The 14,436-nt window shown below is 46.0% G+C and overlaps 1 protein-coding gene across 3 annotated transcripts in view; it reads left to right on the forward strand.

Moving 5' to 3' along the window:
* Positions 1-14,436, forward strand: part of LOC137347086 (ephrin type-A receptor 7) — a 610,086-nt gene that overhangs the window by 559,543 nt on the left and 36,107 nt on the right. For all 3 annotated transcript variants that reach the window (XM_068011156.1, XM_068011157.1, XM_068011155.1), the window contains 2 exons: positions 1,026-1,211; positions 5,899-5,960. In XM_068011156.1, the coding sequence (XP_067867257.1) occupies positions 1,026-1,211; positions 5,899-5,960 (248 nt within the window). The remainder of the gene's footprint in view (positions 1-1,025; positions 1,212-5,898; positions 5,961-14,436) is intronic.

Here is a 14,436-nt window from a genome sequence, read left to right on the forward strand (position 1 = left end):
TGTGGTGACCAGAACTGTACACAGTACTCCAGCTGCAGCCTAACTAGCGTTTTATACAGCTCCATCATAACCATTATTGCTACTTGCTTTAGTGGGTGAGCTCACTTAACATATACCAATAAGCATTTGAGGATCCAACAATACCACAGTAGGAGTGTCAAGCCAATTAGATTGTGTATTTTGTTTATTGAAACTTGCATGAAGTACTTATGCTATCTGGGTTATGTAAACAAGGGCAGTTTATTCATAGTTCTGATTTGTTTTTAATTAACACAGTTTCCATTTTTTAAACAAAACTCCAGCTATGCTTAAAATTTCACATACTGTTGTGAAGAGGCACATTTTGATATCAAAATGAGGTAGAATGTAAGACAAGTCTACAGATTCTCCATATAAGTTCCAATCTCACCCGTGCATTATTATTTTTAAACCATTCATGTTTTCTGTATGAGGCAGGGATATTGTCCTGTTATAGAATGACAGGATATCTCATTCCTCCCAGGACAACACATAAGGACATGCCCCTCCCCTCTAGCAAATATTAATGAAATCCCTCCACCGCCTCCCCCACATTGCAAACGCATAACAACTGCCTCCTCCTTGCCAAATTCATAGCAACATGGCCCTGTACTAAAGCAACAAAATAATGACCTTCCCTCCTCACAGAAACAAGTAGGACCATCCCCAGCCCTCATAAACAGGTAATAAGATCCCCTCAACCCTTTCCTCCTCCATCCCAAGTTAACACACCCAAACCCTGGCAAATGCATAATGAGATCTCGTCTCCTGATGCAAACATATAAAAACATCCCCCCACCCACGCACAAAAAATAAAGTATTCCACCACCCCCTAGACAAGCATGTAGTGACATCCCATTCCTACCATATAAACACATAATGACAATCCCCCTCCCCCAAGTACTTGCATAGCAACATCCTGAGCCCACACCAAAACACTGCAACGGCCACCACATAAAACAAGTAGTCAATGTAGATGTGCTGACAAAGTTTGTTGTCTCCTGTAGGGGAATTTGGGGAAGTCTGCAGAGGCTGTCTTAAGCTCCCCAGTAAGAGGGAGCTCCCAGTGGCCATCAAAACACTGAAAGTTGGCTGCTCAGAGAAACAGAAGCGCACTTTCCTGACAGAAGCAAGTATAATGGGACAGTTTGATCACTCAAACATCATTCGGCTCGAAGGAGTTATCACAAGAGGTAGGCATTTCTTTGGGATGAAACCTATTATCCTAAACACTGTAGTTATTGCATATCAACTTAAATTTCTATGTATAATGTAAGAAAAATGAACAGAATTTTAAATATCTAAACTTGGAATTGAATCATTTAAATATTTTTTTTTCTGGTAGTTCGACAATGTGAGTTTCCCAGTGGTGGGTAAATTACATACATATCAGATTAATTATTTTGGGCATCTCATAGTGGTTGGACTGAAATTATTCTACTTCAATAACATGTTTTCTGTGCTATTACTATGGTGACACTTTGTCAGGAGGAACATTTGTGAGCAATTTCATGGATGAGGTGGGATTTTTCTGCAACTCAACATCAGCAAGACTGAAAACATCAGGGACACGGAATTCGGATCCATAGCACCCCTGGAATTGGTGCCATGGAATATGAAGGCCCTTTGAGTGGGCTGTTCAGTGCCTCCAGTTGCTTCTGGCATGTTGGCAGTTCAACGCAATGAACTTGGTATTTCATAGCCATGTTTGTCTTGAAGATGCATAGACTCGTAGAGCACAGAAGAAGGCCATTCAGCCCATTATGCCTGTACCAGCTCTTTGAAAGAGCTATCTAATTAGTACCACTCTCCTGCTCCTTCTTGATAGCCCTGCATTTTTTTTTCCTTTTCGAGTACATATCTAATTCTCTTTTGAAAGTTATTATTGTATCTGCTTGCAACACCCTCTCAGGTCGTGACCTACAGATTTTTGTAAATATACATTCACTTAGCTTCCTGAATCCTCTGTGGGTCGATGTTGTACCACAAGGGTGTTCAAAATAGGAACATCCTGCATTTGTTGTTTATTCTATATTGAGTTATCAGATCCAAGCTAAGGCAGCAATGAGCCGAGTAGAAAGGGACTCCACATTAACAGGCTGAAAGCAGGGAAAATCTGATCACAGTTTTCACTATCCAATGATCTCAGTTAGAGTCATAGAGTTATACAGCACAGAAACAGGCCCTTCGGCCCATCATGCCTATGCTGGCCATCAAGCACCTAACTATTCTAATCGCATTTTCCAGCACTTGGCCCGTAGCCTTGCATGCTATGGTATTTCAAGTGCTCGTCTAAATACTTCTTAAATGTTGTGAGGGTTCCTGCCTGTATCACCCCTTCAGGCAGTGTGTTCCAGATTCCAAACACCTTCTGGGTGAAAATTTATTCCTCAAATCCCCTCTAAACCTCCTGCCCTTTACCTTAAATCTGTACTTCCTGGTTATTGACCCCTCTGCTAAAGGAAAAAGTTTCATCCTATCTATCCTATCCATGCCCCTCATAATTTTGTGTACTTCAATCAGGTCCCCCCTCAGCCTTCTCAGCTCTAAGGAAAACAACCCTAGCCTTTTCATAGCCGAAATGCTCCAGCCCAGGCAACATCCTGGTGAATCTCCTCTGCACCCTCTCCAGTGCAATCACCTCCTTCCTATAGTGTGGTGCCCAGAACTGTTAGAAGTACATTTGTGTGGATCATGAGTGAGGATATGATGAAGCTGCTTGTGATGAATGTCTCTTGAGGTCAAATAACCTGCCAGCATTTGCCATCTAGGCCCACACATAAGCGTGCCAAAAAATCTTCACTTAGACCTTTGCCCACTGGGACATCTGTATGAATGACCCAGGATGACTATCCATTCAATGTTCCAGGTGGAAGCTCCTCCTCCTCATGACAGCATGCCTGAGATAACAGGTGTCAGTATGGGGTAAAGTGCAGCAGGAACTCTGAGACCACTGCTTAAGTCTATATGTATCTTACAACTTACAGGAGAATTGTTTTCTGCCATTTAGTGATTGTTGACAGGTGTGTGCATTGGTTCAAGCACAGGCTGTTGTAAAATACATGCAGAAAAAGTATGTGCTATGGAACTTCACTTCTCACCTTTCTCCCAGTACACTAAAGTAAGCGTTCTAGGTCCCTTTAGTTCACTGCTCTTCGAGAAGGTTCATTGCAGGCTGCATAGGTGCCAAAGTCTCTAGAATGTCTGTCAGTAAATTATCTGTCGTGTTTTTTTTTCAAATATCTAAATGGTACTGTTCTCATTTTGAAAATTTAGGAAAATGAATTAGTACCATTGTGCTTTGGCCAGTGTCAAATTGCACTTGCTTCTGTAATTTAAGTGTTTGGTCCTTTTTTCAATATATTGATAAGTGGATTGAAGCGGGAATTGGGTAGCTGCTGCAAAAAGAGGAATTTTAGTGTTATGGGAAGCAATCCAGCACGTGGGATTTGACTAAGTGGTTCATGTGGAGGAAAACACCAGTACAGCCTTGATGGCCTATTTCTATCCTATCCGACATCCTATTCTACAACAAGCCCAAAAGGGATCCAAGGGAATGTGGCAAGTTGGATCCCAAATTAGCTTAGTGGCAGAGGTGGCAGGAAGCCAAGAGTAATGATCGGGTTTTTCTTTGTGATTGGAAGGCTGTTTCCAATGGGGTTCCACAGGGCTCCCTTGCTGTTTGTGATTTGGACTTAAGTGTAGGGGACATGATTAAGAAGTTTGCAGATACAAAAATTGGCTATGTGGTTGATGATGAGGAAAAAAGCTATAGATCAAGATCATTGGCTGGTCAGGTTTTCAGAAAAGTGGCCAATGAATTCAGTCAGGAAAAGTGTGAGGCAATGCATTTGGGCAGCAACAAGAAGTTAAGGGAATACACAATAAATGGCAGGATACTGAGAAGCATAGAGGAAGTTAGAGTGTATGTCTGAAGTAAAACGGGTAGATAAGGTGGTTAAGAAGGCATACAGGATACTTTCCTTTATTAACCAAGGCATAGAATATAAGAGCCGGGAGGTTATGCTGGAACTGTATAATACACTAGTTAAGCTACACCGAGAGCACTGTGTACAGTTCTGGTCACTGCATTACAGGAAGGATGTAATCACACTGGAGAGGGTGCAAAGGAGATTTACAAGAATGTTCCAAGATTGGAGAATCTTAGCTATGAGGAAAGATTGGATAGGCTGGGATTGTTTTCTTTCGAACAGCGGAAGCTGAGGGGAGATTTATTTGAGGTGTACAAAATTATGAGGGGCCCAGACAAAATGGATCAGAAGGACCTACTTCCCTTAACAGAAACGTCATTAACCAGGGGACATAGATTTAAAGTAATTGGTAGAAGGATTGGAGGGGAGTTGAGAATTTATTTACCCAGAGGGGTCAGGAACCTGAAAGGATAGTAGAGGCAGAAGCCCTCATAAAATCTCAGTTGGCTATGCACTTGAAGTGCCATAACCTACAGGACTACGGACCAAGAGTTGGAAAGTGGAATTAGGCTGGATAGATATTTTTCAGCCAGCATAGACACAATAGGCCGAATGGTTACCTTCTGTGCTGTAAATTTTCAATGTTTCTATATAACATTCTTTGATTCTACACATGATGGACATATCACATACTTTACATGTGTGGCTTACACTTTAACTGACAGCAGACTTGCACGAGACTCAAGATTTTTAATTGCATAAACCTGGTAAATGAAATACTTGTTTAGGTGTTTATTTCAGTAATTACTGCTGTAAATTGAGAGATATATTGGGGTTAGTCAAGCATGTTTGAAGCAGAGTGCACTGCAGTGTGGCTTCCTGCCCATGATCAGTCTTTAAGCATTGGCCAGGGTGCTGGGGAAACTGCCCTCCAACAGAGAATGAGCAGAGATTCAAAGGACAAGTCAGCCAGGCAATTCCCAATGACTGCTGATGCTGTGCTTTAAACATCGGCCTGGAAAAAAGGCTGTGAAACCTCTCAGCAGTAGAGCACTCATGATAGTAAAGATGGGAGAAAAAGGATGAAAAACACTCATCGAAAGAAAGAACTTGAGATTTCTCAAGCGCCTTTCATGACCTTAGAACATCTGAAAGCACTTTACAGTCAATTAAGTACTTCTGTAAGTGTGGTCACTGTAATTTAGGAAATGCAGCAGCCAATTTGCATACAGCAAGACCCCATATTGGTCAGGACACTGGGGTGAACTCTCTGCTTCAAAATAGCGTCATGGAATCTTTACGTCTACCTGAGAGGACAGACGGGGCCTTGGTTTAATGTCTCATTGAAAAATGGCAGTGCTCTCAGGACTGCACTGGGAATGTCAAGCTAAATTACTTGCTCCAGTCCCTGAAGTGGGACTTCAACCCACAACCTTCTGACACAGAAGTGAGAGTGTTATCACTGATGGGTTGGATTATTGAAAGCATTGTCTTAAAGCCCACAATTAATGCACAACTTATTATTGTTCCATAATTTACCAATAAATCGCTTTTCAAAAATGTTTAATTCTGTAATTTTAAACAAATATTAAATGCAGACCCAACCTCCCAAACCTTGTTTCACTCATCGCATTGTTTGTGTGTAGCTAAAAGGCAGAATGTAATCAGTGAACTTTGTGTGCCCAGGCATCTGATTTAGAACGTGCTTCAAGATAGAATATCACCCAGAATGTACAAAATATTAAGTGTCACTGATCCTTAAAAATTATTTAATTTTTACATACTTTTAGATGTGCTTGGAAACTCAATATAATGATGCATTTGACTGTGAGGTGAAGCCTGCAATTTGCAAATGAAAAATGCTTTTGTCTAGTATTTTCAATTTTTCACTGTGTGCTCTGAACTGTTATAGTCTAAGATTGTTAACACTGTGATTTTCCATTTACAGGTAAACCCATGATGATTGTAGTTGAATACATGGGAAATGCAGTGTTGGACTCCTTCTTGAGGGTAAGGCGTCAGATTTATTTGACTTGTTTTTAAGCCAGATAGCTTCTAAAAATGGATTGCATTTGCATCCAAACAGCAATCCACAGCACCATGTGTTAATGAGATACTGTGTGATCTCCCACACACTTGAGTTTCCCATCTTACCTGAAGAAGCACCAAGTGGATATGGAGTAACTCCCACTGGGATGGATGGAGAAGCAGAAGGGTGAATCCCTGGCTTTTTGTTTTATTCGCTCATGGAATGTGGGCGTTGCTGGCAAGGCCAGCATTTGTTGCCCTTGAGAATGTCAGTGACGGTGAAGGAACGGCGGTATATTTCCAAATCAGAATGGTCTGTGGCTTGGAGGGGAATTTGCAGATGGTGCTGTTCCCACACGTCTGCTGCCCTTGTCCTTCTAGGTGGAAGAAATCGCGGGTTTAGAAGGTACTGCCTGCCTCCTGACATATAGTTCAGAGCACCAGTGTAGTGTTTGTATTGTGAATGAATACAGGTCTCTGCTCCTAAATACTGTCTCCTCTGCTGTGCGAGCTAACAGAACCACTTTGCAGCACTCTGTGTTAGAATCATAGATTGACTACGGCAGAGAAGGTGGTCATTTGGCCAGTCAAGCCCACGCCAGCTCTCTGCAAGAGCAATTCCATGAGTCCCACTCCCCTGCCCTTTCTCTGTAACTCTGCAAATTTTTTATCTTCATATGTTTATCCAATTCCATTTTGAAAGTCACAATTGAATCTGCCTCCACCTCAGGCAGCGCATTCCAGATCCTAACCACTCGCTGCATAAAAAAGTTTTTCCTCATGTCGCTTTGGTTCTTTTGCCAATTACCTTCAACCTGTGTCCTCTGGTTGTCGACCCCTCCGCCAAAGGGAACAGTTTTTCTCTCCCTGCTCTGTCTGGACCCCTCATGATTTTGAACAACTGTATCAAATTTCCTCTCAAACCTCTTTATGGAGAACAACCGCAGCTTCTCCAATTCATCCCCATTACTGAAGTCCCTCATCCCTCGAAACATTCTTGTAAACCTTTCTGCACCCTCTCTAAAGCCTTACCATCCTTCCTAAAGTGCAGTGTTCAGACTTGGGCACAATACTCCAGTTAAGGCTGAACCACTGTTTTATAAACTAGCTGTTAACAGCTAGTTTATGTTACCTGGGCCCACTGCCCTCCCCCAGCCATACCTGCTCTTTGTTTTCTCAATGAAATTGATCGCAGTCCAGATGAAACTGAAAAGTACAGCTGGTGATACTTTGATCTCCGATCCTGCTGTCTTCACTGTCTAGAGTGTCCGCAGCCACGGCGTGCGGTAAGTCCATTGAAGAGAAGAAGGAGCAGCGGGACCCTTGGGGAGCCTTGCGAAAAGGTGCCCCGAACACCCAAAAAGCCGCAACTTCAAAGCGCCCGCAGGAGATGGCTCGGAGAGCATCTGCAGCGCGCTGTCGGCAATGCTGGTACCGGCGCACGAGGATGTTGCTCACCTCCCAAAGGACACGGCCGAGATTTCCAGGCGTCGATGGTGGGAACTGAGGAAATGGCTTATTACCTGCACCCCCTTTCCCCCCCCCTTTCCCTTCCCTCCCTTCCACCCCACCCCTTCCCCTTCCCAGCTCCACTCTCTCAGCGCACCCCCCCCCGCACAACCCCTTCCCAGCCCCCCTCTCGCACCTACCCCCTGCACCCCCTTCCCCTGCACCCCCCCTACCCCCTTACAGCCCCCTTCCCAGCTCCCCCTCGTACCTCCTTCCCTCCCCCTCGCACCCCCTCCTCCCACCGGCATCATCCTACACCTGTGTAGGGGCCCTAACAACCCCACTGCCTTGTGGGCATCTTGGGAGAGACCAAGGCTAAGGGAGTAAACCTAACAGAAAATCTGGAGCGGAACCCCGGAGGCGGTCATGTGTCACCTTTGGCATGTTTCCGGCAGTTCCTGCAGCCATACCAGTGCCAGATGTCGTGCTCTGCACTCCTTTGGACCCCACCAGAAAGGCCGAGAGGGGGGTTTTGACGATTGGGTAACTCTCAAACTCCATACATTCGCCCAGGCATGCGCCATGGAGAGGTCACTCCATAGTTGCCTCACAGCAACTGAAACAACACGGAAGGCAGCAGTTACGGGTTATAAATCCAGCTAAATTGGCATAGAGATTGGGCGCCACGGGTTGCCTTTGTCGGTGGGAGAGGTCATCGCACCTCACTGGACAGCTACCGCCAGCCTCAAACCGGGCAGCCCCCAGTCAATAAGGTTCTGTCCCGCCACAGACCACCTGTTTCAATGGGTGCTTGGAGCTCAGGGTCATTGCCCAAAAGGTGGACTGCAACACCGCACCAAACAACATGAAAAAAGGAAAGAAGGTACCAGCCCTTCGCTTTGCAAGCTGGAGCGTCAGAACTATGTGTTCTGGCCTGTCGGAAGACCTTACACAAATCAACGATTCTCGGAAGACCGCCATCATTAACAACGAGCTCAGTAGACTCAATGTAGACATTGCAGCACTTCAGGAGACACACCTCCCCGCGAGTGGATCTCTAGCAGAGCAAGACTACACCTTCTTCTGGCAGGGCAGGGATCCTGAAGAACCAAGACAGCATGGAGTGGGCTTCGCCATCAGAAACTCCTTGCTCAGCATGATAGAGCCTCCCTCAAATGGCTCGGAACGCATACTGTCCATCCGACAGCTCACCACCTCTGGTCCAGTACACCTACTCAGCATCTATGCTCCAACACTCTGCTCCCCACATGAAGCTAAAGACCAGTTCTACGAGGAACTCCATAACATCATTAGCAGCATCCCCAACACCAAATACCTGTTCCTCCTGGGGGCCAGGGTTGGTGCCAACCATGACTCATGGCCCTCCTGCCTTGGGTGCTATGGCGTTGGAAGGATGAATGAGAACGGGCAGAGACTGCTTGAGTTGTGTACCTATCATAACCTCTGCATCACCAACTCGTTCTTTCACACTAAACCCTGTCACCAGGTTTCATGGAGGCACCCAAGATCGCGTCGTTGGCACCAGCTAGACCTCATCGTCACAAGGCGAGCCTCCTTAAACAGTGTTCAAATCACACACAGCTTCCACAGTGCAGACTGCAACACCAACCACTCCCTGGTGTGCAGCAAGGTTAGACTCAGACCAGAGAAGTTGCATCATTCCAAGCAGAAGGGCCACCCGCGCATCAACACGAGCAGAATTTCTCATCCACAGCTGTTACAAAAATTTCTAAATTCACTTGTAACAGCCCTTCAAAACACTCCCACAGGGGATGCTGAGACCAAGTGGGCCCACATCAGAGACGCCATCTATGAGTCAGCTTTGACCACTTACGGCAAAAGTGCGAAGAGAAATGCAGACTGGTTTCAATCTCATAATGAAGAGCTGGAACCTGTCATAGCCGCTAAGCGCATTGCACTGTTGAACTACAAAAAAGCCCCCAGTGAGTTAACATCCGTAGCACTTAAAGCAGCCAGAAGCACTGCACAAAGAACAGCCAGGCGCTGCGCAAATGACTACTGGCAACACCTATGCAGTCATATTCAGCTGGCCTCAGACACCGGAAACGTCGGAGGAATGTTTGATGGCGTTAAGAGAGCCTTTGGGCCAACCATCAAGAAGATCGCCCCCCTCAAATCTAAATCAGGGGACATAATCACTGACCAACGCAAACAAATGGACCGCTGGGTTGAGCACTACCTAGAACTGTACTCCAGGGAAAATATTGTCACTGAGACTGCCCTCAATGCAGCCCAGCCTCTACCAGTCATGGATGAGCTGGACATATAGCCAACAAAATCGGAACTCAGTGATGCCATTGATTTTCTAGCCAACGGAAAAGCCCCTGGGAAGGACAGCATTACTCCTGAAATAATCAAGAGTGCCAAGCCTGCTATACTCTCAGCACTACATGAACTGCTATGCCTGTGCTGGGACGAGAGAGCAGTACCTCAGGACATGCGCGATGCCAATATCATCACCCTCTATAAAAACAAGGGTGACCACGGTGACTGCAACAACTACCGTGGAATCTCCCTGCTCAGCATAGTGGGGAAAGTCTTTGCTCGAGTCGCTCTAAACAGCCTCCAGAAGCTGGCCGAGCGCGTCTACCCTGAGGCACAGTGTGGCTTTCGTGCAGAGAGATCGACCGTTGACATGCTGTTCTCCCTTCGTCAGATACAGGAGAAATACCGCGAACAACAGATGCCCCTCTACATTGCTTTCATTGATCTCACCAAAGCCTTTGACCTCGTCAGCAGACATGGTCTCTTCAGACTACTAGAAAAGATTGGATGTCCACCAAAGCTTCTAAGTATCATCACCTCATTCCATGACAATATGAAAGGCACAATTCAACATGGCAGCGCCTCATCAGACCCCTTTCCTATCCTGAGTGGCGTGAAACAGGGCTGTGTTCTCGCACCCACACTTTTTGGGATCTTCTTCTCCCTGCTGCTGTCACATGCGTTCAAGTCTTCTGAAGAAGGAATTTTCCTCCACACAAGATCAGGGGGCAGGTTGTTCAACCTTGCCCGTCTAAGAGCGACGTCCAAAGTACGGAAAGTCCTCATCAGAGAACTCCTCTTTGCTGACGATGCTGCTTTAACATCCCACACTGAAGAGTGCCTGCAGAGTCTCATCGACAGGTTTGCGGCTGCCTGCAATGAATTTGGCCTCACCATCAGCCTCAAGAAAACAAACATCATGGGGCAGGATGTCAGAAATGCTCCATCCATCAATATTTCCGACCACGCTCTGGAAGTGGTTCAAGAGTTCACCTACTTAGGCTCAACTATCACCAGTAACCTGTCTCTAGATGCAGAAATCAACAAGCGCATGGGAAAGGCTTCCACTGCTATGTCCAGACTGACCAAGAGAGTGTGGGAAAATGGCGCACTGACACGGAACACAAAAGTCCGAGTGTATCAAGCCTGTGTCCTCAGTACCTTGCTGTATGACAGCGAGGCCTGGACAACGTACGTCAGCCAAGAGCGACATCTCAATTCATTCCACCTTCGCTGCCTCTGGAGAATACTTGGCATCAGGTGGCAGGACCGTATCTCCAACACAGAAGTCCTCGAGACGGCCAACATCCCCAGCTTATACACACTACTGAGTCAGCGGCGCTTGCGATGGCTTGGCCATGTGAGCCGCATGGAAGATGGCAGGATCCCCAAAGACACATTGTACAGCGAGCTCGCCACTGGTATCAGACCCACCGGCCATCCATTTCTCCGCTTTAAAGACGTCTGCAAACGCGACATGAAGTCCTGTGACATTGACCACAAGTCATGGGAGTCAGTTGCCAGTGTTCGCCAGAGCTGGCGGGCAGCCATAAAGGCGGGGCTAAAGTGTGGCGAGTCGAAGAGACTTAGCAGTTGGCAGGAAAAAAGACAAAAGCGCAAGGGGAGAGCCAACTGTGTAACAGCCCCGACAAACATATTTTTCTGCAGCACCTATGGAAGAGCCTGTCACTCTAGAATTGGCCTTTATAGCCACTCCAGGCGCTGCTCCACACACCACTGACCACCTCCAGGCGCTTACCCATTGTCTCTTGAGATAAGGAGGCCAAAGAAGAACTGTTTTATAAAGTTTCATCATAACTTCCTTGTTTTTGCACTTTATGCCTTTATTCATAAAGCCCAGGATCCCCTAAGCCTTTTTAACCACTTTCTCAACCTTCCCTGCCACCTTCAATGGTATGTGCACATATATGTCCACGTCCATCTATTCCTGCACCCTCTTTAGAATTGTACCATTTGGACTATGTTGCCTCTCCTTGTTCTTCCTACCAAAATATATCACTTCAGAATTCTCTGCGTTAAATTTCATCTGCCATGTGTCCATCCATTCGACCAGCCTCTGTCCTCTTGAAGTGTGTCACTATCCTCCTCACAGTTCATAATGCTTCAACACTTTGCATAATTTACGAATTTCGAAGTTGTGCCTTATACAACCTAAGTCATTAATATATATCAAGAAAAGCAATGGTCCTAGTACTGACACCTTGAAAACCCCATTGTGTACCTTCCTCCAGTCCGAAAACCAACGTTTACCACCACTTTCTGATTCCTGTCAGTTGGCCAAATGTGTATCCATGCCACCACTGTACCTTTTACTCCATCGGCCTCAATTTTGCTGGCGTCTATTATGTAGCACTTTCTCAAATGCTTTTTGGAAGTCTTTATCCACCACATCAACCGCATGACCATCATCAAACCTCTCTGTTATCTCATCAAAAATTTCAATCAAGTTAGTCAAACATGATTTGCCTTTAACAAATCCCTGCTGGTTTTCCTTAAATAATCCTTCCTTCTCCAAGTGACTGTTAATTTTGTCCCGGATTATCATTTCCAAAAACATTCCCACCACCAAGGTTAAACTGGAGGCGGGTGAATGGGTCCACTGTTCGGGGGGAGGACTCCTGGTCAAAGTATGGGCGGCACAGTGGCGCAGTGGTTAGCACCGCAGCCTCACAGCTCCAGGGACCCGGGTTCGATTCCGGGTACTGCCTGTGTGGAGTTTGCAAGTTTTCCCTGTGTCTGCGTGGGTTTTCTCCGGGTGCTCCGGTTTCCTCCCACAAGCCAAAAGACTTGCAGGTTGATAGGTAAATTGGCCATTATAAATTGTCACTAGTATAGGTAGGTGGTAGGGAAATATAGGGACAGGTGGGGATGTTTGGTAGGAATGTGGGATTAGTGTAGGATTAGTATAAATGGGTGGTTGATGTTCGGCACAGACTCGGTGGGCCGAAGGGCCTGTTTCAGTGCTGTATCTCTAATCTAAAAAAAAGTGAGCCCGGAGGCAAAGGTGATGGAAAAAGAGCTCAATGTCGTGCCATACATGAGGTGGGGGCATAAGGGAATAAAACTAAGTCCTTTGGTAAGTATAGATCATTCAGCATGAGAGATGGTATTGTGAATACATAGCAAGTGGTGAGATTAGAAGGAGGGATGGGGTCAGAGGGAAGTGAAGGGAAAGAAGGATAAGGAGGGGCGTTCATCTGCATGAGCTGCTGGAGCTTGCGTTCCTTAACACCTGAAAGGAAGAGAAAAAGCTAGCAGCAAGTGAGTAAATGATCAGATAATCAGTTTTAAGAGAGTGATGCTGGTCAGGCTCCTGGGAGCACTCTCTGTTGTTTGAATAATACCACCCACGCAGGCAGACCAGCCTCCTTTTCACATTTGGTGATTAATGGATGAGAGTGACACTCATTTGTAGCAGTCTCTAATTAGGTTTGCTTCCCCTCATTAGACTGAAGGATCATTTTGATAAAGTGACTTTAGCTTTAGCTAAGTGGCAGGTTGGATCCAAAATTGGCTCAGAGGCAGGAAGCAAAGGGTAATGCGTGAAGGGTGTTTTTGAGACTGGAAAGTTGTCTCCAGTGGGGTTCCGCAGGGCTCAGTACTAGGTCGCTTGCTTTTTGTGGTATATATCAATGATTTGGACATTTTCTTTATTCTGTCTTGGGATGTGAGCAAGGTCAGCATTTATTGCCCATCGCTAATTGCCCTTGAGAAGGTCGTGGTGAACCACCTTCTTGAACAGCAGCGGTCCATATGGTGTAGGTGCACCCACAGTGCTGTTAGAGAGGGAGATCCAGGATTTTGACCCAGACAGTGAAGGGACACAATATACTTCCAAGTCAGGATGGTGGAGAATACTTGCAGGTGGTGGTGTTCCCATGCATCTGCTGCCTTTGTCCTTCTAAGTGGTAGAGGTCGCAGGTTTGGAAGATGCTGTCAAAGGAGTCTTGGTGCATTGCTGCAGTGCATCTTGCACATGGTGCACATTGGTGTCTCTGTGCGCCGATGGTGGATGGGGTGCCAATCAAGTGGGCTGCTTTGTCTTGGATGGTGTTGAGCTTCTTGAGTATTGTTGGAGCTGCACTCATCCAGGCAAGTGGAGAGTATTCCATTGTACTCCTGACTTGGTGGTCAGGCTCTGGGGAGTCAGAAGGTGAGTTACTTGCTGCAGAATCTCCAACCTCTGACCTGCTCTTTTAGCCTCGGTATTTATATGGATGGCCCTATTAAGTTTCTGATCAATGGTGAGTGATTCAGCGATGGTAATGCTGTTGGATGTCAAGGTGAGATGGTTAGATTCTCTCTTGTCAGAGATGGTCATTGCCTGGCACTTGTGTGGCACAAATGTTACTTGCCACTTATCAGCCCAAGTCTAAATGTTGTCCAGGTCCTGCTGCATGCGGGTACAGACTTCTTCAGTACCTGAGGAGTACTCGAATATATGGGGTATGATTAAGAAGTTTGCAGGTGATACAAAAAATGGCCATGTGGTTGATAATGAAGAAAGCTGTAGACTGCAGGAAGATATTGATGGACTAGTCAGGTGGGCGGAACAGAGGTAAATGGTGGTGACATGAGGAAAAACCTTTTCATGCAGTGTGTGGTTAAGGTCTGGAATGCACTGCCTGAGTGTGTGGTGGAGGCAGGTTCAATTGAAGCATTCGAAAGGGAATTAGACTGT

Source organism: Heterodontus francisci, chromosome 31 (assembly GCF_036365525.1).
Source record: "Heterodontus francisci isolate sHetFra1 chromosome 31, sHetFra1.hap1, whole genome shotgun sequence".
NCBI lineage: Eukaryota > Metazoa > Chordata > Chondrichthyes > Heterodontiformes > Heterodontidae > Heterodontus > Heterodontus francisci.